We start from the raw sequence: 20,400 nt of genomic DNA, 5'->3' as shown, positions 1-20,400 counted from the left end.
CTGCATATTGACGTCCAAGTGGGGTCATAGTTAGACGTACAAATAGTGGACCTAGTTGCCTAGAATTGGTCTTGGACCGACCAACGCAATATAGACATGATCTGCACGTCCATAAGACGTCTAATGTTTAGTGGGTCTATTTAGCAATAATGAACTTATTTATATTTACAGTGTTTATTTGCTGTTCTAATCCCGAGCTCTTACAGGTGAGTGATGTTCTACAGGTAGGAGGAAATGGATTTAAGACTCAGATCCAACGACTTCTAGTGGGGTACAGTGGTGAACTGGCCCAGCAGGGGAATTGAACCATAGTCTTGAGTGTGGGGGAGTGCGGTGGTAGTGTTAACCACTACACTATACCAAACATACACTCTTGTCAGCTATATTAACTTCATAGCTCTAGTGATAATTCTAAGGATTTTAACTTCCATATCGTATTAGCTTTGTTAGCTTCATAGCTTTAGCCATGTAGCTCTATTGGTAATTACCAAGCTCTCAGCGTTCACTGCATGTTTGACACATTAGCCATGTAGCTTTATTGATAATTGCTAAGATATCAGCTTCCATTAAATGTTTGATACATTAACTGTGAAACTTTTTTGCTAATTTTTGAGCTATCAGAGTTTTACAGCAGAAATGAAAGGGATCAGCTTCACTGTTCCCATACTTTTGGAGGGAAATATATATATTTATATTTATATATATATGCTGGTGTGTTCAGGTCATGTTAGAGTGTTGTGTAATAAACAGAGGACGTTCATTTCTGGTCTGAACTGGATTTTCCCACATCAGCTGATTCTCTGGGAAACTGCTTCAAATACAGGAACTGAGACTTTCCCCTCCACTGAGAACCAATCAGAATAATTCTACAGATTACAGCATTTTATGAAGTTAACATTATATTTATGATGTCTCAGAAAACACCTCATTAATATATCCACCCATTTACCCTACTACAGTTTAGAGGCGCTCTATAATGCTCTATAATGTTCATATGATCCACAACACGCTCATTCTGACAGACTGTAATACACTACAGGAAGTGTAGGGGGCGCTCTATAATGCTCTATAATGTTCATATGATCCACAACACGCTCATTCTGACAGACTGTAATACACTACAGGAAGTGTAGGGGGCGCTCTATAATGCTCTATAATGTTCATATGATCCACAACACGCTCATTCTGACAGACTGTAATACACTACAGGAAGCGTAGGGGGCGCTCTATAATGCTCTATAATGTTCATATGATCCACAACACGCTCATTCTGACAGACTGTAATACACTACAGGAAGCGTAGGAGGCGCTCTTTAATGCTCTATAATGCACTATAAAGACTAGAAACCATTTCTTATTAATTCTAGAATTACTTTATTTTGGTTTGTACATAAATATACTTTAAAATTCCATAGCAGTAGTTCTTGCTCAAATTTTCAAGTGTTAAAATATTAGCCACGCCCCTTCTGCTGTGAGTGACAGGGGGAGGGGCCAGTGCAACAGCAGGGCTAAAGGTGAGCCAAAAGAAGTGAGCAAGAGAGAAAGAGAGAGAGAGAGAGATGGACGGATGGAAGTAAAAAAGTGGAACAAAGGTCTTGGGGGCGGGGTTACGCAATAAACCCCTCCACACCTGAGCTCACAGGTAACAGTACACCCATCACCATAGCAACCACAGACAGGTGCAGTACCTGCAAATAAAGAGACAGAAGATTATTATAAAGAGTAAAAAAACATGTTCAGTTTTAGCTATGAAGCTAATGTAGCTAAAATGTAATGGAAGCTTATATCCCACCAATTAGCATTATGCTAACCCTATGCCTATATACATATTAGCAAGCCTGAAAACCTCCACATGGCTTGAGAAGAGGTTAAGATGATTTAGCTGTGCAGTTAGCAACACGCTAATAGGTAAACATAAGCTTCCATTGATGTTAGCTACTGTATACATTAGCCTCCTAGTTGTAAAGTTAGCAAGGTATAAGCTTCTCTTGCTTTTTAGCTACTTTAAGCTTACATCGCTAGGCTAATTGTTAGGCTGTATGTTCCCAGCCTCAAAGTGCCGATGCTAATTTATAGGGTTATAAATTAGCATCACAGCTCTGGTGCTAATTAGCGGAGTATAAACTGCCATTGCTTGTAGCTACATTTGCCTTTTTTAGCATCACTAGCCTTATAACTTTAGTGCTAATCAGTGGGTATAAATTTCTGTTGTTTTGCTAATGTGTGTGTACATTAGCAGTTTTAGCACCATTAGCCTCATAGCTTCAGTGCTAATTAGTGAGTATAAACTTCCTGTTTGTTAGCTACATTAGCCTTTTTTAGGTACATTAGCCTCATAGCTCTAGTGCTAATTAGTGGAGTATAAGTTCCAATGCTTGTAGCTAGATTAGCATTTTTAGCTACATTAGCTTTAAAGATTCAATGCAAATTAGTGGCAAAGTTCAATTGCTTGTCGCTACATTAGTCTTGTAGCTCCAGTGCTAATTAGTGGGTTATAAATGTCCATTGTTTGTTAGCTACATTAGCCTTTTCAGCTACATTAGCCTCATAGCTGTAGTGCTAGTTAAGAATATAAACTAGCATTGTTTATTAGCCTAATAACTCCAGTGCTAATTAGTTGGTTATAAACTTTTAATGTAGCTAATTATTTTGAGCTACATTAGCCTTATTGCTACAGTCCTAATTAGTGGGTTATAAATTTCTACTGTTTGCTAACTACATTAGCCTTGTAGCTCGAGTGCTAATTATAAGTATAAGTTTTCATTGTTTATTAGCTTTTTTAGCCTCATATATTGAGTTTATTTTAAAACTATCACTTTAAAGGGTAAATAAAAGTCTGTATCCAGTGTAGAGAACAGTGTGTTCTCTCAGCAGGAATGTGAAGATTACGCAACAACAGCACATGTTAACCTGCTGTGTGTGTGTGTGTATAGTGTATGTGTGTGTGTGTGGTTGGTATGTTGTTATGTTGTAATATCCTGCAGGTGTTTGGTTGTTTTTCTCAGTTTTTCTGTAAATGTTGTTTTTTTTCTGTACCTAATCTTTTGCTGATCCGCTGGTCGGTTTCTCCTCTGCTTTTCCACTCTGAGGGGGAGGGGCGATACAGGTCACATAAAGTTTTATCATTATTTAAACATTTTAAACAGTTTTAAAACACAAGAAATGGGTAAACAAAACATTCAGAACATATCAAATAATTATTAAACACTGCAATGCCTTAAAAAAGATTAATTTCATTTTATTTTTGCAGGATCTGAAGTCTGAAATACACATGGGTTAAGGGATAAACAGAGCATGATACAGCCACCCCCATGCTTCACAGCTGCAGAGGTGGGAATCCCATTCAGAAGTTTCTACAGCCAGTCCAGGCAGAATCATGGATCTGGTATAAACGAACAGTAAATTTTGTGTTTGAAACTAGTTTTTACTTACTGTAAACTTCCTGTAGAAAGCACACATTTTGTGTTTAAACTAATTGGGTCCTTCTGAACTTTCTGATTTTTTTAAAATATTAAAATAAACTACTGTCCCCATATAAGAACACTGTTTAGTTAGTTTTTTGCAAAAAGGACATCCTGTATGAAGACAATATTTAGTTTTTATATTTACTGATTCCAAATAGCAAAATTAAACTCTTCAATTAAAAAAGCACAAACTGCATGATATTAAAACACAAAACAGAAAATTATGCTTTTTTAAAAAGTGTATGGACATTAATGATCCATAAGGGTCGGCGTACCAATACAAATAAATAATGTAACAAAAAATGTACTTTATAAAAAAAATAGACACCTTTTAAGAATTCTACATCATAATATTGTGTACAATACTGCATGTCTCTACATTTCTACCTCTTCTTAACTACATTAGCCTCACATTAGCGCCATTGCTAATCAGTTTGAAAGCACATATTACTATAAACAGAGGTCATTTTAAAAACTTTACACATATTGTTTATGTTTACAAATGGCTCTAATGCACCTTGACCCTAAACAGCTTTAATCTACATTTACAATTAGTATATTTAAGTTTCCATTAGCAGTTTTATAAATTAGCTTCTTAGGGCCTGTGCTAATTAGTAGGATATAAGCTTACATGTTAGATATGTTAGCATTAGCTTTCGTAGCTCGATTGCTAATTGTTGGACTTGTGTAGAGTGTAGGTCTATATCTCCCTGTTACTCACAGATCTCAGACTCTGCTCTGCTGGTTTATATAAAGCAGGTTTAATATAAATTTACAGGTAAAGACCAGATCAACTTTACCTTCTCTGCAGGTTTTCCTTTAATGAGTTTCTCCACAGTGACGTAAGTCTGCAGAGCCCAGTCATACATCGCATCTCCAGAGTTCTGCAGGAGAACCAAAAAAACAGAGAATTAGAGTTATAGATAAAAAATCTCATACATTTACTGTTCTAAAAAAAATAGTTTCTTTGATTTTAGCAAATGTAAAACCTCTGGAATATAATCAAGAGGAAGATGGATGATCACAAACCATCAAACCACCAAACTGAACTGCTTGAATTTTTGCACCAGGAGTAAAGCAGCATAAAGTTATCCAAAAGCAGTGTGTAAGACTGGTGGAGGAGGAGAACATGATGCCAAGATGCATGAAAAAAAACTGTGATTAAAAACCAAACAGGGTTATTCCACCAAATATTGATTATTTCTGAACTCTTAAAACTTTATGAATATGAACTTGTTAGGTTTGGAATACTAAAAGTACATTTTTTATTTAATATACTTTACCAAAATACACATACACATTAAACATACTTTCTCTGTATTTCCATAAAATGTATTTTTAAGCAATACGCTTTAAATTACCGTATTTTTCGGACTATAAGGCGCACTTAAAAACTTTTAATTTTCACAAAAATTGACAGTGCGTCTTATAATACGGTGCGCCTTTTGTATGGATTTTACTCGTCAGGTTGTAAGGAGCAGTAAACACACACTCGTGCAGCGTTATAGAGAGTTTCAGTGCTATACAGAGTCCAGAGCCGTGCAGCTCCGAGGCTGAGCAGCAATAGCATTAGCTAGATGCTAACCGCTAAGCTAGCTAGCTTATTCACTGAGATCAGTATTATCTAAATTTTACTCGTCAGGTTGTAAGGAGCAGTAAACACACACTCCGTGCAGCGTTATAGAGAGTTTCAGTGCTATACAGAGTCCAGAGCCGTGCAGCTCCGAGGCTGGAGCAGCAAATAGCATTAGCTAGCTTATTCACTGTTCAGAGATCAGTATTATCTAAATTTTACCCGTCAGGTGTAAGGAGCAGTAAACACACACTCCGTGCAGAGCAGCAATAGCATTAGCTAGATGCTAACCGCTTAGCTAGCTAGCTTTTTCACTGTTCAGAGATCAGTATTTTCTAAATTTAGCACTTTTAATACTGCTGGAGCAGTATTATTAGAGTTAGATGCTAATCGCTAAGCGTTCACCGTTCAGAGGTGAGTTATCGGCCTGTAAGTCTGTGCTGCTTTGCCTGGCTAGCATTAGCTAGATGCTAAGCGCTAACTCTCTCAGAGGTGAGCTTTATCAGCCTGTAATCTGCTTGTTTACCGTGTTAAAACAAGCTACGGGGGACGAATCGCTAGCTAATATCTCACTGTCTTACCAGAACACGCAGGATTACTCAGTGTAACGCTGTCGTTTAAGTTTGGGTTAACTTTACTAGTTTAGGTGACTAGCTAGCGTGCTAGCGGATAGCTATGCTAACGCTGGTGCAGCAAGCCTTAGTGGACATCTGGAAATCTAAGCTTACTGTAAATAAACTGAAGCACGTTACTCACCCAAATAAACAGTTTTCAGGAGAGGAATCTGTGTAGATTAATATCCAGCACTCGTTTGACTTTGAAAGAGATAGATTTGTATACTGAGACGCTCCACCGGCAAGCGACCACCCCCGGTGGGGGAAGGGAAACATGGCGCCACCCCTGTTCACTTTGATATAGGCACCCTTTCTAGTGTCACTTAACGCGCCTTATAATGCGATGCGCCCTATGTATGGAAAAATAGCAGAAAATAGGCGTTCTTTGATAGTGCGTCTTATAATACGGTGCGCCTTATAGTCCGAAAAATACGGTATATCTTGTGTTAAAAATACCGAAAAAAATCACAGAAGCTTATTTACAATTGAAATATACTTAAGTTGCAATAAGCTGTTCCGAAATAGCACATTCAGTTGGTATTTTAGTATGTTATAATGATAATGTTGAAAGTGTTTACTTTTCCATGTTAAGTATATTTTTAAAAAATATGCTTTTCTTTTACAAGCCTGGTTTTGGTCTCTTGGACTTGGTGTGTATGTAACTACCTTCACCATGTTTGAAAGTTGTATAAGAAGTATGTCTTAGAGCAATACACCAATTACTATACATTACACTCAGTTTTACTCCTTTTATATTTTTTATTATTTGTCTTTTTCATATCTTTGTTTGGACTAATTGAAATCTGTAAGGGTTAAAGTTCAGTGTGAGGAGGGTTAAAAGCTGTACTGAGAGGTCTGTGTTTATCTGCTCTGAGCCGGAGGAGGAGGACGTCACTCTGTTTTTCCACGACCTCAGCCTCCCTCCCCCAAACCCTGCAGGGCTGTGTTTCATAATAAACACTCAAATACACTCTATAACCCTCCGTACACTCAGTATATAAACACACCCGGGGAGTGATTCACACTCAGAGTGCACAGAATTCCCTGAAATTACTACAAACTCTATTTTTCACACTATAAAGCACAGCACAGAAATCACTGAATCATTTTAAACTTTTAGTTTCTACTCACCATCAGAAAGAGACTGTTTTAAATTATTTTTTTATTAGTTTATCTTTTTCTTATTTAAATTTAATTTTTTTATTTATTTGAATTTATTTATTTTTCACTTGTATTGTTTTATTCTAATGTTTTCTATTTTCATGCTTGTTCCTAGTTCTATTATTAATTTTATAATTTCTTATCATTCTTAGCATTTTACTTTAATTTTTACTTATTTAATATTTTATATATATTTTTTATATTTGTTTTATGGTATTTTAGAATTTTATTTATTTATATATATTAAATGTTGATTTAAAATTAGTACTTCTTTTATTTTTTTTTACTATTTTATTCCTTATTATTATTTCTAATTAATTATTAAATGTTTTCAATCCCTTTGATGTTGTAAATTCTCTGCAACATTGTAAATGAGTCACCCTCAATGTTTTTCCCGATTAAAAATAAAGATTGATAAATTGATTGATTATGAGACACTAGTAAGGAACAGGAGTTTCGTAATGTTTCCCTCCTAATTCCCGTAAAGCTAAATTAAGTAAAGAAAACCGTAATTCTTAAAAAAAACATTTTATTTAAAAAAAAATTGAGTGCTGGATGTTAATCTACACAGATTTCCCTCCTGAAAACTGTTTATTTGGGTGATTAAAGTGCTTCCATTTATTTACAGTAAGATTAGATTTACACTAAGGCTGGGTGCAGCAGCATTAGCATTAGCGGCTAACCACTAAGGCTAGCTGCAGTTAGCGCTAGTAACTGTAGCCCGACAGTAAGCCAGGGTGACATTAGCTAGTGGTTCGTCCCATGCAGCTTATTTTAACACGGTAAACACCTAGACTACAGTACATAGACTGTGTATAGCTGGACAGAACATCGTCTCTCTAAACTTAAGCCACCGCAGGTCGGGCGCCCCCTGCTGTTCGGCTGCAGAAAGCTGTGTAACTCCACCCATCCCCATAGGTTTCAATGGCAAAACAGAACAACTTTCAATCACGTTTTTTTCTAATATACTGTAATTCTACCTCCATTATTTAAATGCAGCAGCTAGTGTAACCTCTGCTTATATTGTTAAATTTTTATATCTGCACAGTATTCATTTTTTAAAAGCGTTATTCAGCTCTATTCTAAAAGGTGTTCTTATTGTAAAAGGGCGGGGTTACACCTAGCCGGGGTGGGACCAATGACTGTGTGAGCTCTGTGGAGCTCTGTGGAGGCGGCCATCAGGGGCGGGGTTATTCAAATGAGTAGGCGGGTCTCTCTACAGTCTTTCTCCCTCCTCTGGTCTCTACTGCGCAGAATCAGGTTTCAGGATCAACAACATGGAGGAAGATTTTGGCTCATTTTCACTGAATGAATGAGAACGGAGACACAGCGTCCATCTTTATATACAGTCTCTGGTTAGTGGCTAATGCTTATGCTGCTCCAGCAGTGCTAGCCAGGGTTAGCAACAGGCTACAGTCTAATAATATTCACCTCTAATTGGTGAAAGAACTAGCGCTTAGTGAGGTTAGCAGCTAATGCTAACATCCTGCTCCAGCAGACTACAGTCTGATAATACTTACATCTGAACAGAGAAAGAGCTAGCGCTTAGTGCTGTGGTTAGCGGCTAATGCTAATGCTGCTCCAGTCTGGATGCTGGGGAACTAAACTGAAACTCCTGTATAACTCTGTACTTCAGTGGAGTGACTTTACTGCTCCTTAATACCTGACTGATAGAATTCATACATAAGGAGCACCGGATTATAAGGAGCTCTGATGATGATATTTGGGGAAATTAAATAATTTTAAGGGTAGCTACATTTAAAATCATGTAACTAAGCTAATTTTTAAAGAAGTGATCAGTAATCTGATTACTTTTTCAAAGTAACTATTCCATTACTTGTAAAAATGTACCGTATGATATAGTGTGAAAAACTCCAGCAGCACTGCTGCACCTGATCTACTCGTACCAGCTCAACAAAACTGCCCCCCCTAGAAACAAAAGCCCTGTTTAGACCATAAACACACAGAGTTAACTGAACTCTAAACCTCTGAATGTGATCCTGAGATAATTTACCCTCATTCTGAGCTCTGAGGGAGCTGCAGGTAAATAAACACACCTTAACGATGGCGGCCGCTTCCTGTGGGTAATACAGAGAGGCTCCAACCGCCATCAGACCGGCCGGGTAGATCAGCTTCTTCAGCCTGGAACCTGCAGAGATACTCACCATTAAAACACAGCGCTAACTCACAACCACAAAACTAGCGTAGCTCACAGTTACTCTCTAAACTCACTATTTTACTGATCTATAGCTCATCGATCGATTACACATCGCACAACATGATTCAGAACAATGTGTCATGCATGCTAGATACCTGCCCCAGTCGTCGACTAGGAGTCAGGAGCAGCAGCTACAATCTACATACAGCCAATGGGATTACAGAGCTGAAAACGTTCAAAAAACACCAGAGCTGTTTATGAAGAGTCTGATAACTTTCTGTTCCTGTTCCTGTTATATCAGTAAATAAATATCACTGTTAAACTATAGAGGGAGCTCAAGAGGGATTCCTCTATGAATGGGACTGAATGGAGCTAAAAGCTAAACTAAAATTAAATTAAAAATAATAATTAACTACTTGTTCTGAGTATTTCTTTAATTTTAAAAAGTAAAATAATGTACTTTACTAAAAACAAAAAGCATATAAGTGGTTTTACACTGTAAAGCTCTAGCATTGCTGCTACTGTGAGCTGATTGGTTGTTTTGCGAGCTGATCCTGGAGATACCTTGAGGTAGAGCTCTGAGTTTTAAAGGGTTTATAACTGGAGTTTAAAGCTATATAAATGATGTTTATAGTACTGATACATTTGATATAGTTCTGTTTTAAGGACATAAATAAATATTTCAGTATAAAACTGATCAGATATTTATAAACTCTGATTTTAGTTTGATCAGTTGCTTCATATGAACTCGTTCCTGTTGGACTCACTTTAAGTGCGTATTCTCCTCTATAGAGATTCTCTGGTTGTGTGGTGTGAGGTTTTACCTCTGGCCAGGAAGAGTCCGATGATGCCGGTGAATCCGATCACTCCGGCTCGAGGGTAAAACTCCGGCGGCGGATTCTTCAGATACTCGTACGAATCTGCAGCACAAACACGACTTTATTACGACGTACAGTAATTATAACTGATCTATAACTCATCTATAACTGATCTATTACTGTATTATATTACTGTAATAAACAGAACTGATAATGATCCAGTGCTGGGGTGCGTTTCCCAAACCGTCCGTCACGCTAAAAACTTCCTAACATCGTACGTTAAATCATTCCTAATATTACGAGCTTTATCCCTAAACCTTCAGAAGTTACTTAGTACTTAAAATTTTTAAAATCCGAACTCACTAAAAACAGCTTTTACACTCAGTTCCACCTTAAAACAACAGGTGGCATCTTTAAAAGTTCCTTAAAAATAATCACTTCTGTGCACTAAAAAAGTGCTTTATATTTAACATACACATTCATAAAAATCACTATTTCTTTTTTTTTTAAATATATATATTTAACCGTGTTTTATGCATGCTTTACTCTTATTTTTATTTCCTTTTTTTTTCATTCTTTTACATCTTTTTTTTATTTGACTTAATCATGTTTTATTTGATTTAATCATGTTTAAATTATTTATGCTTTGTTTTTATTTTATTATTATTCCATTTTTATTTTTTATTAGTTTACATGTTTTTAATTTGAATTTTCTTTGTATTTTATAGTTTGTAAAGCACTTTTAATGAGCGTTGTGTCTGAAAGGTGCTATATAAATAAACTTGCCTTATAACATTAAAGTATATTTTATCATTATATTCAACATTAGAAAAAAAAATAAACCATATTTCTAATTTAAGAAATATATCAGATCAGATAAAATAACAGGGAACAAACAGGATGGCAGAGATGTTACATTATGACCAGATATATTGCTTTTTAATATTATAATTGAATAATTCTAGACAATTAGAGGCTTATAGGCTACTGTTACCCATGTGAACATTACATTTTCTATAAATTATCCATAAATGTTCCATATACTGAGCCTTTACCATTTTGTAATAATGATGTGTAATACATGCGAAACATCATTCGTTATCAGGATTATTCGTTATAAAACACACCCCAGTACTGTAAACACACACATACTATAAATATATATTAAATAAGATTAAAATAAATGAATGAATAAAAGTGTATCCAATCCGAATAAATGTCTTGTTTTTAAATATATTATATCTTCTCTAACCTTGTCCGAACTGAACCGCTCCGTCCACTTTCGGCTTCACCGCTCCGTACACATCCTGTTACAGAATAAAACACAGGAAGTGAGGTCACAGTCTCAAACTTTAACACTAACCAGCAGCTCATCACGGATTTAAGTATCAGAAACATTAAAAATACATAATTTGATCCAAAAAAAGATGCAAAATGTTAATGTTTAATTGATTTTTGCTGTATATAATTCATTTTAATTTAATTTAAGCTTTATTTATAAGACATTCTGCCATTATGTAGCTGTTCAATTAATATACTACTGTATATAAACACTACACTGAAAGATTTCATTATTTCCACTGAAATACAGTCAATGCTAATGCTAAGTTAGCTTAGCTAACATTACTATGCTAGTCCTGTACAGCTCCTCACTCTCAGCTGATCAGTTACAGTCAGTTACTGAAGAGATATTAAACTTTCTGAGTAAACTAAAGATACTTTATAATGTTAAAATTATTAAAGATAGAGGTTCAGTGTAACTTTTATTAATTGTATTTTCTGATTATTTGGTGCTAAATTTAAAAATAGAAAATTGAATGTAAAAATGTGTAACATTATAGTAAAGGAGAAATTGTTTTTTTGATCGATACAAGATTAAAACTATTTTTCTCCATTGGGTAAAATAAAGAAAAAATGGGTTTTTATCTATTTTTACAATTTTCTACTTTTCATTTCTTTCACCTTACTTTCTAAATTTCAAGACGAATAAAAATAAGTCTTGATTTTCTGATTTTAAGTAGAGCATCAGATGTCTGTTACAAAACGCAAAAACTGAAAAATATAAAAACAACTTTTTTCCCTTAAAAATTAGAGTCTAGAAATGAAAAACTAGTTTTTTTCTTTCTTACATCAAATGGGGGAAAATAAATGATAGTTTTACACAGTTTTTTTATTATTTTCAAATAAACCAAATATTCAATAGATTATTGAATAAGTGTTTTTGCAGTTATTGCACTAAAATGAAATTTGATAGTTAACATAAAAGAAAATGTGTTTTGAATAGCTTTTTTGTAATTTATAAATAATATACTTTTTTTGGAAAGAGACTCGCCCTTAATTATTCTAATATTGTCTAATTTCATTGTTTACAATGTCAAATCTAAAAACTTTATTTTAATTGAATTAATATTAGTTTACGTATATGGTGAATTTTATTCTGTGATGACCCGGCACAGAATAACCCATATACCCAGATCGGCAGGTTTATTATGGGATGTTTATGATTCAGTGTTCAGGACATCAGGTCTACACTGTCAGCACTTTCCCCGACATCCCATAATAAACCCATAAAACACACTACCTGTATCACCTGGATAATACACCCGTCACATGTTCAACACACAGATCCCTCATCACGACAAAGTCTAAAGGTCAGCACTGTGCACAGTGCATCTCTCAGCCAATCAGAGGAGAGAATCAGATGTTAGATTATCTCAGGCTGATTAAAGCAGGAAGGCTAAAGCGAGAAGCGATTAGCATGCAGGCTAACATACTCTGCATAAAGTCTGCTTTAGCATGAGCGTCAACTTTTCCCCAAAACTGCAGAATTTAGAAGAAAATATTAACAAGCTTTGCATGTTTCACTGTATTCTGTACGTTTAGTTTCAGTTTCACACTGTGATAGGATTTCGGCTCTTGCTCATGAATATTCATACATGCAAACGTATCGCCTCTGATTGGATGGACAACAGTTAAAACTGTTTTAAAATAAAGAGATTTTTACACTAATAACAGTCTTTACAATGTTATATGTTACTTTATAACACGTGTAATAATGCCCTGCTAAGTGCAGTTCAGCCACTGACCTAATCTTAGAGTCTCTGTAAAACACCAAATCCACCGGAGATCCTATTTAAACCTATAGTTACACACAGAGTTGGGTAGTCCAGGGTGCAGAAAGTAAAAATCCCCCCCGGGGCAGTTGGAACAAAACCCCGGAGTGGATTTTTGTGTGTAAACAGAACTGTTTTAAACATCTAAACACCTATCAATTGTACTTGGCTGGTGGTGTTTTTCCTCCATAGACTAATTCTAACCATTTGTTTCTTAGCTCTGAATTACTGGGTAAAGTATATAAACACTGATGTGTTATTCGCACAAATAACACAGGAATGAACTGCATGCTGTTCCTAGCGCTGTTAGTTATCTCCTATCTGACGAGACGGCGTCGCCGCCTGGCTTCAGCTTCGCCTGTGGGCGGTCCCAAGCCGAGGTGGGCGGGGCCATGAATACTAATTCACAGGTTGATGTTGACACGGTACTTTTCCTGATCGACTCGTTTTTTTTCTGAATATTTTCTTTTACTAGCTGCTGCAGAGGATGAGGAAGAGTTTCATCATGTGCAGCATCATAAACAACTTGTTTATTTTACTATAAAAAAGATAAAGAGGATTTTAGTGGAAGGAGACTTTTAAGACAATTTGGTCTGAATTTTTTGGGGGAAAGTTGACTCACTTATAGGAGCTTTATGCAAGAAAATACTGTAATAAAGTGTAGAAAAGCAGCAAAGCAAAGCTAGCAAAGAGTGTGTGTGTGTATAGTGTGTGTGTGTGTGTGTGTGTGTGTGTATAGTGTGTGTACCTGTACTCTCTGCTTGGTCGAGCTGGCTGTTTCCTGTTTCCATACGAACAGCATCAGCGAAACCCGACCCAGAAATAAAAATGAAAAATAAAAATGATAAAACTGATCAAAACTGATCAAAACTGATCAAAACTGAACAAAACTGAACATTATGATCAATAATCTACACCTAAAGAACCTGAAGTCTAAAAACTACCTAAAACTAAAACTAACATCCAGGAGGCTACGGCTACTGTATATAAAATAAAAGTCCTAAAATAAAGCAGAAAAGTTCTGTTTTTACTTCTAATAGAGTTAAAATGTACTAAACTAATAAAAAAAACTTAGGTATCAACAGTACAAAAACATTGAGTATTAATACTATATAAAAGCTATACTCAATTACAATACTCCGAATAAAGCAGCTGACAAACAACTAGCTTACTTTATAGAAATATTTGCTATATTAGCATCCTTTGTTTGTTAGCTACATTAGCCTTGTAGCTCCAGTGCTAATTAGTGGTGTATTATTTTTCAATTTACATTGCTTGTTAGCTACATTAGCCTCACACACATTAGCGTACATTGTTAATTAAATCAGCCTTCATTGTTTGTTAGCTACATTAGCTTATGTTGTTTATTAGCTACATTAGCCCCCTATGTTTGTTAGCTACATTACCCTTAAAGCGTCAGTGCTAATTAGTGATGTATAAACTTACATTGCTTGTTAGCTACATTAGCCTCACACACATTAGCTTACACTGTTAACCACATTAGCCTCCATTGTTTGTTAGCTACATTATTTTCCATTGGTTGTTAACTACTTAAGCGTTCATTGCTTGTTAGCTACATTAGCCTCACACACATTAGCTTACATCGTTAACTACATTAGCTTCCATTGCTCGTTAGCTACATTAGCCTATGTTGTTTATAAGCTATATTATCCTCCATTGTTTGTTAGCTACATTAGCCTACGTTGTTTATTAGCTACATTAGCCTTACACACATTAGCTTTCATCGTTAACTACGTTAGCCTTCATTGTTTGTTAGCTACATTAGCCTATGTTGTTTTTAGCTACATTAGCCTCCATTGTTTGTTGAATTTAAAAATTTTCTGTACAAATATGATCTAAAATATCATCAGATTTTCACACAAGTTCTAAAAGTAGATAAAGAGAATCCAGATAAATAAAAATATTAAACTCCCTCATTAAATTATTATTGAGGAAAATGATCCAATATTACATATTTATGAGGGTAAAGTATGTGAAGCTCTGGGATCAGCAGTTAATCTGAAGGTGAAATTTAGAGTCAGATGTTTTTAATCAATGGGATGAAAAACAGGTCAGTCAGGTGTGAGAGGGCAGAGTCTGTTTTAATTACACAAATAAATGAGATTTCTGAGGACCTCAGTATAAGAGTTGTTAAGGTATTTTAGGCAGGTTTTGTATCGAAAGTCGTAATTTTGGGTATCATGGAAACACTACCCTCTAGTGCCCACTGTAGTTCACTACCATTCACACTGCAGATCACCAGGAAACATTTACTGCAAATCGTCTGATTCTGATCAGATATATTGATTAGTGAGCTGGGTTCTGGTGCAGCAGTATGTATTATATCAGTAGAGCAATATATATAATATATATACATATATATATATACACAGGGTTTGGAGAATGAAACTGAAACACCTGGTTTTAGAGCACAATAATTGATTGTGGTGACGGACAGTTCTGGTGGAAACAGGAGAGTTGAGGTGCACATTGAATTCTGCGTGATTTGATCAGCCGTGGTTTTATGTTTTTTGGATACAATCCGGGTTAGCACCCGAACATCCCTTTCAGACAGCTTCCTCTTACAGCATCCACAGTTAATCCTGTTGGATGTGGTTGGTGCTTCTTGGTGGTATGCTGACATTACCCTGGATACCGTGGCTCTTGATGCATCACAAAGACTTGCTGTCTTGGTCACAGACGCTCCAGCAAGACGTGCACCAACAATTTGTCCTCTTTTGAACTCTGGTATGTCTCCCATAATGTTGTGTGCATTGTAATATTTAGAGCAGAACTGTGCTCTTACCCTGCTAATTGAACCTTCACACTCTGATCTTACTGGTGCAATGTGCAATTAATGAAGATTGAACACCAGGCTGCTCCAATTTAACCATGAAACCTAAAATCCCACTAAAATGATGACAGGAGTTTCAGTTTCATTCTCCAACCCCTGTATATATATATATATATATATATATATATATATATATATATATATATATATATATATATAGAGAGAGAGAGAGAGAGAGAGAGAGAGAGCAGAAAGCCATGCAAAGCAAAACACTGAAACTCCTCTTAAACAACAGATCTAATATATTGCTTAATCAACATATAATATGAAAATGGTTCATCTCACTTATTTGCAAAAAACTAAAACTAAACTAAAACTAAATTGCAGTGTTATGTTTCAATGTTATTTTAAAACTACTGTGTTTTATATGTTGGTCAATAAAAAATTGAACAAGTATTTTTTATGAAAAATGAGTGAATTTTCCTAATTGAATCATTACCTGTTAGAGGTAAGGAACTCTATTGCACTAAATATTGATAGAATAATTAGTAATGGAGTTAATAATTAAATATTCACACTTTTTTTTGTGTGTGTGTGTGTGTGTGTACCTGGCTCCAGGTGTGTGTGTGTGTGTGTGTGTGTACCTGGCTCCAGGTGTGTGTGTGTGTGTGTGTGTGTGTGTACCTGGCTCCAGGTGTGTGTGTGTGTGTGTGTGTACCTGGCTCCAGGTGTGTGTGTGTGTGTGTGTACCTGGCTCCAGGTGTGTGTGTGTGTGTGTGTACCTGGCTCCAGGTGTGTGTGTGTGTGTGTGTGTGTGTGTGTGTACCTGGCTCCAGGTGTGTGTGTGTACCTGGCTCCAGGTGTGTGTGTGTGTGTGTGTGTGTGTACCTGGCTCCAGGTGTGTGTGTGTGTGTGTACCTGGCTCCAGGTGTGTGTGTGTGTGTGTGTGTGTGTGTGTACCTGGCTCCAGGTGTGTGTGTGTGTGTGTGTACCTGGCTCCAGGTGTGTGTGTGTGTGTGTGTGTGTGTACCTGGCTCCAGGTGTGTGTGTGTGTGTGTGTGTACCTGGCTCCAGGTGTGTGTGTGTGTGTGTGTGTGTGTACCTGGCTCCAGGTGTGTGTGTGTGTGTGTGTACCTGGCTCCAGGTGTGTGTGTGTGTGTGTGTGTGTGTACCTGGCTCCAGGTGTGTGTGTGTGTGTGTACCTGGCTCCAGGTGTGTGTGTGTGTGTGTGTACCTGGCTCCAGGTGGTATACGGTTCTGCCAGTTGTCTCAGCATGGCCACGCCCTCCTCCACCTGTCCTTTCTCCGGCTCCACATAGTGGAGATTCTGCGGGGGGGTCGTGTAGAGAGAAAGCTACAACACACACACACACACACACACACACATTATATATACACACACACTCTGCATAAGTAACTGATTTTACTGATCTATAGGCAAGCCGCATACAGTACAGTTTGATTTAGGGCGTGTCATTGTGTTTTTGCTATCATAACGACGGGAAAAGTACACAATGTGTATCTCAAAATGTACTAATTCTCTTAATTAATCATGGGTGTGGTTAATTTTGGGCGTAACGTGAAATAAACCAATCAGAGTGTCTCTTGCTCATCATTCTCTTTAAGAGTAGATCAGGTGAGCTCTGACTTTGGTGGATTGCTATTGTTACGGTGCAGCTACCTGGACGTGTCCAGGTAATACAGGGTTCCTGCTCCATTTTAAAAGTTAACTAAATATAATTTAAAGCCCAAAAATGTTATAACTTCTCAAGTAGAAAATAATTTATTGTACTCAAAATTAAACTTAATGTTTCCTATTTCTCTTTTTTTTTTTATCAATTTTGTTCCATTGTACTGCAAAACATTTTAGCATATAAGCTAGTTCACTAACTCACCGCTAACGTTAGTATTATAGCTAGTTCACCATTAATATTAGCTAGCTCTCCACTAACCTTAGTTCTCTCCTAAGTAACGTTAGCTAGCTCGCCGACATTTTAAGACTTTTTAAGGACACGCAGAACGCTTGGCTCGGCACAGCGCCTGTGTTACCGAGATAGCGATGTCTGTCTAGGTTGTATTCAGTCAGTGGAGCTCCTGTGTTTTCTGTTACCAAGATAAACAAGCAAAACTCCAGAAATGTACCTGAACACACCTAATTTCCAGAACACCACGCCCATCAGTGTAGATATATTCAGAAGATCTGCTGCTGTTTAAACGGTGTAGGGGTGTAAGATAGTGATGAACAGTCAGTTAGTGTGTATTAGAAGTGTGTACCTCCTCTACGCTGATTTCTTCACTGGGTTCTTTTCCTGCAGCCAAAACCAGCGCCGACCTCAGACCCAGACCCGCCGAGATCCCGGCCACGCCCCCGGCCACGCCCCCCACCTGCACCGCCTCCACCGTCACCCGGCAACAGAGATACAGATCAGAACCTCCATCAACATCTACACCCACCACAACTCACCACAGCAGCTCTAACTCTACACACACCTCCTTCTCAATAAAGTAAATATAGATATTTTAAAAATATATAACTGTAAATGCAACATTGTGAACTGTATACAGTAGGGGTGTGCTATATCGCATCATAGAAATATAAATAATTAATATCACCAAAACTGTTTAACACACCAGTGTTTCGCTCTTGACTGTATTTACTTTTTAATAGTTTGGTTGCAGTTTATATGCACGCACTTTAGATTTGAGGTATATAAAATCATGGACTTGGTAAGTTACTATTTAGGAAATAGCCAAAATGTATAAAGTTATTTTTAATTGACTCTATAAAACTGTTATGATTATAATAAATAGAAGCTTTTACATTTAATTTTATTAAATGTATTATACTGGAATATTGTAAGATTATTTTAAGGCTGCATCGTCCAGCCCTAGAAACAATGTATTAAGGAGTAAACCAAAAATATGGAAGTGGGGAAGTTTGGGAGGGACACTGGGTGATGTATGGGTTTAGGGGTGGGGCAGGAGGGACAGCTGATAGAGCTGATAGAGCAGTGAGACGCAGATGGTTGGAGGGCAGTAGGGTGCGGGTTTATTGATTGATTAATTGATTTATTGATTGATTTGCATATTGTAATGTATCTGCGAACCATAGTACACGGAAACTTCATCCACGTCCATAGCACAGTTATATAACCTGAGAAGAGCTGCAAAGGCAGAAATAATTACCACAATAAAAGCGTTTTTTAAAGATTAGGAAATGTTTATAATAATTTTAAGCAGGACCGATATATTTTATAACTTTTAAGTAACACATTTCAGATATTAATGATAAAAATATATTTAATTTAGGTTTTAGTGGCTCTTTAATCCGGTGCTGATTAACAGGAGAGCAGCACCATCTGCTGGCCAGAGGTGAGAAGTGCAGCTAATAGTATTTCCTTAATAAAAAAAGGCTAAAAACAGAATAAAAACTCATTTAAAGAGCAGAACTAATAAAATATAATTAAACAATTAATCACACACATTTACAGAGTCATAAATTACTGTTTTATAACGAGATAATTTAATAATTTTGGTTTAAATGAATAAAAATCATGAGTTAATGTACATTTCCAGCAGATAAAGAGTGGATAACCCGCATTTTTATCGCGTATAAGTGAATTAAAGTATATTAAAGCTGATATAATGGTGATTAAAGCTGATATATTAGTGAGTAATGGTGAATAATAGTGATTTTAGTGAATAAGAGGGTGAAATGTCCTTCAGTTCTCAGTAATTCTCTATAAGAGTCCCTGTATTAATATAAACTCAGAGCTGTAAATAAACCCGCGTTTCTCCCCCAGCACGCAGGGACTCAGCGCGCGCTCCCGTTATTATTATAAACACTAAATTATTAATAAATCAGTAGAAATTAAACTAAACTTTCATTTCTCACCTTGTACATGCTCGCGCTTCTTCCTCTCCGCGCGCTGATCCGCTGCAGCTCCGCGCGCAGAGACACCTGCCGGCCGAGCGGCGCTACTGCAGCTATAAAAACACCGCATATCTCATATATTCCGTATATATTTACACTACAAAAATAGATTTTCTTTGATTTTGCTATTTATAGGTTTATGTTTGAGTAAAATGAACATTGTTGTTTTATTCTATAAACTACAGACAACATTTCTCCCAAATTCCAAATAAAAATATTCTCATTTAGAGCATTTATTTACAGAAAATGAGAAATGTCTGAAATAACAAAAAAGATGCAGAGCTTTCAGACCTCAAATAATGTAAAGAAAACAAGTTCATATTTATAAAGTTTTAAGAGTTCAGAAATAATCAATATTTGGTGGAATAATCCTGGTTTTTAATCACAGTTTTTTTCATGCACCTTGGCATCATGTTCTCCTCCACCAGTCTTACACACTGCTTTTGGATAACTTTATGCTGCTTTACTCCTGGTGCAAAAATTCAAGCAGTTCAGTTTGGTGGTTTGATGGTTTGTGATCATCCATCTTCCTCTTGATTATATTCCAGAGGTTTTTAGTGGGTTTCAGGTCTGGAGATTTTTTTTGGAGATGAAGGAGACGGTGCAAGGGAATAAAAAAAAAGGGGAGAAAAAATGGGAACAAATAGAAAATATACATACGCTCCAAATTAATAATGTAATATTTTGTTTTCCAGTTGGTGAGGATGATTTTCTTGGCGATTACTCACGACATCAAGAGTATTGTATCAATTTCTGTTGTTGCATTAGTAG

At 36.4% G+C, this 20,400-nt stretch overlaps 1 protein-coding gene across 2 annotated transcripts; it reads right to left on the bottom strand.

Moving 5' to 3' along the window:
• Nucleotides 1–1,357: 1,357 nt before the first annotated feature.
• On the bottom strand, nucleotides 1,358–19,678 carry apooa (apolipoprotein O, a). 2 transcript variants are annotated; one of them, XM_049485444.1, is made up of 10 exons: nucleotides 19,591–19,678; nucleotides 17,970–18,089; nucleotides 16,930–17,049; nucleotides 13,650–13,682; nucleotides 11,041–11,095; nucleotides 9,795–9,890; nucleotides 8,870–8,961; nucleotides 4,265–4,348; nucleotides 3,037–3,084; nucleotides 1,358–1,688 (listed from the first exon to the last, which is right to left on the bottom strand). In XM_049485444.1, exons 1-9 carry the CDS (start codon nucleotides 19,597–19,599, stop codon nucleotides 3,037–3,039), a joined length of 657 nt encoding a protein of 218 aa, XP_049341401.1. In that variant the 5' UTR covers nucleotides 19,600–19,678; the 3' UTR covers nucleotides 1,358–1,688. The 2 variants fall into 2 exon arrangements, with proteins under 2 accessions (XP_049341401.1, XP_022519754.2); XM_022664033.2 differs by lacking the exon at nucleotides 13,650–13,682.
• Nucleotides 19,679–20,400: the final 722 nt, after the last annotated feature.

This window comes from Astyanax mexicanus, chromosome 1, assembly GCF_023375975.1.
Source record: "Astyanax mexicanus isolate ESR-SI-001 chromosome 1, AstMex3_surface, whole genome shotgun sequence".
In the NCBI taxonomy this organism is placed as follows: domain Eukaryota; kingdom Metazoa; phylum Chordata; class Actinopteri; order Characiformes; family Acestrorhamphidae; genus Astyanax; species Astyanax mexicanus.
The sequence above is the reverse complement of the archived record's forward strand: the minus strand, read 5'-3'. Positions and strand labels throughout refer to the sequence as shown.

Excerpts from the sequence above, each read along its gene's own strand:
- apooa (XM_049485444.1), bottom strand. Across the intron at positions 17,050-17,969 it reads AAGAAATCAGCGTAGAGGAG|CTTTCTCTCTACACGACCCC; the intron begins GTACACACTTCT and ends TGTGTGTTGTAG. Across the intron at positions 8,962-9,794 it reads CGGACTCTTCCTGGCCAGAG|GTTCCAGGCTGAAGAAGCTG; the intron begins GTAAAACCTCAC and ends GTATCTCTGCAG.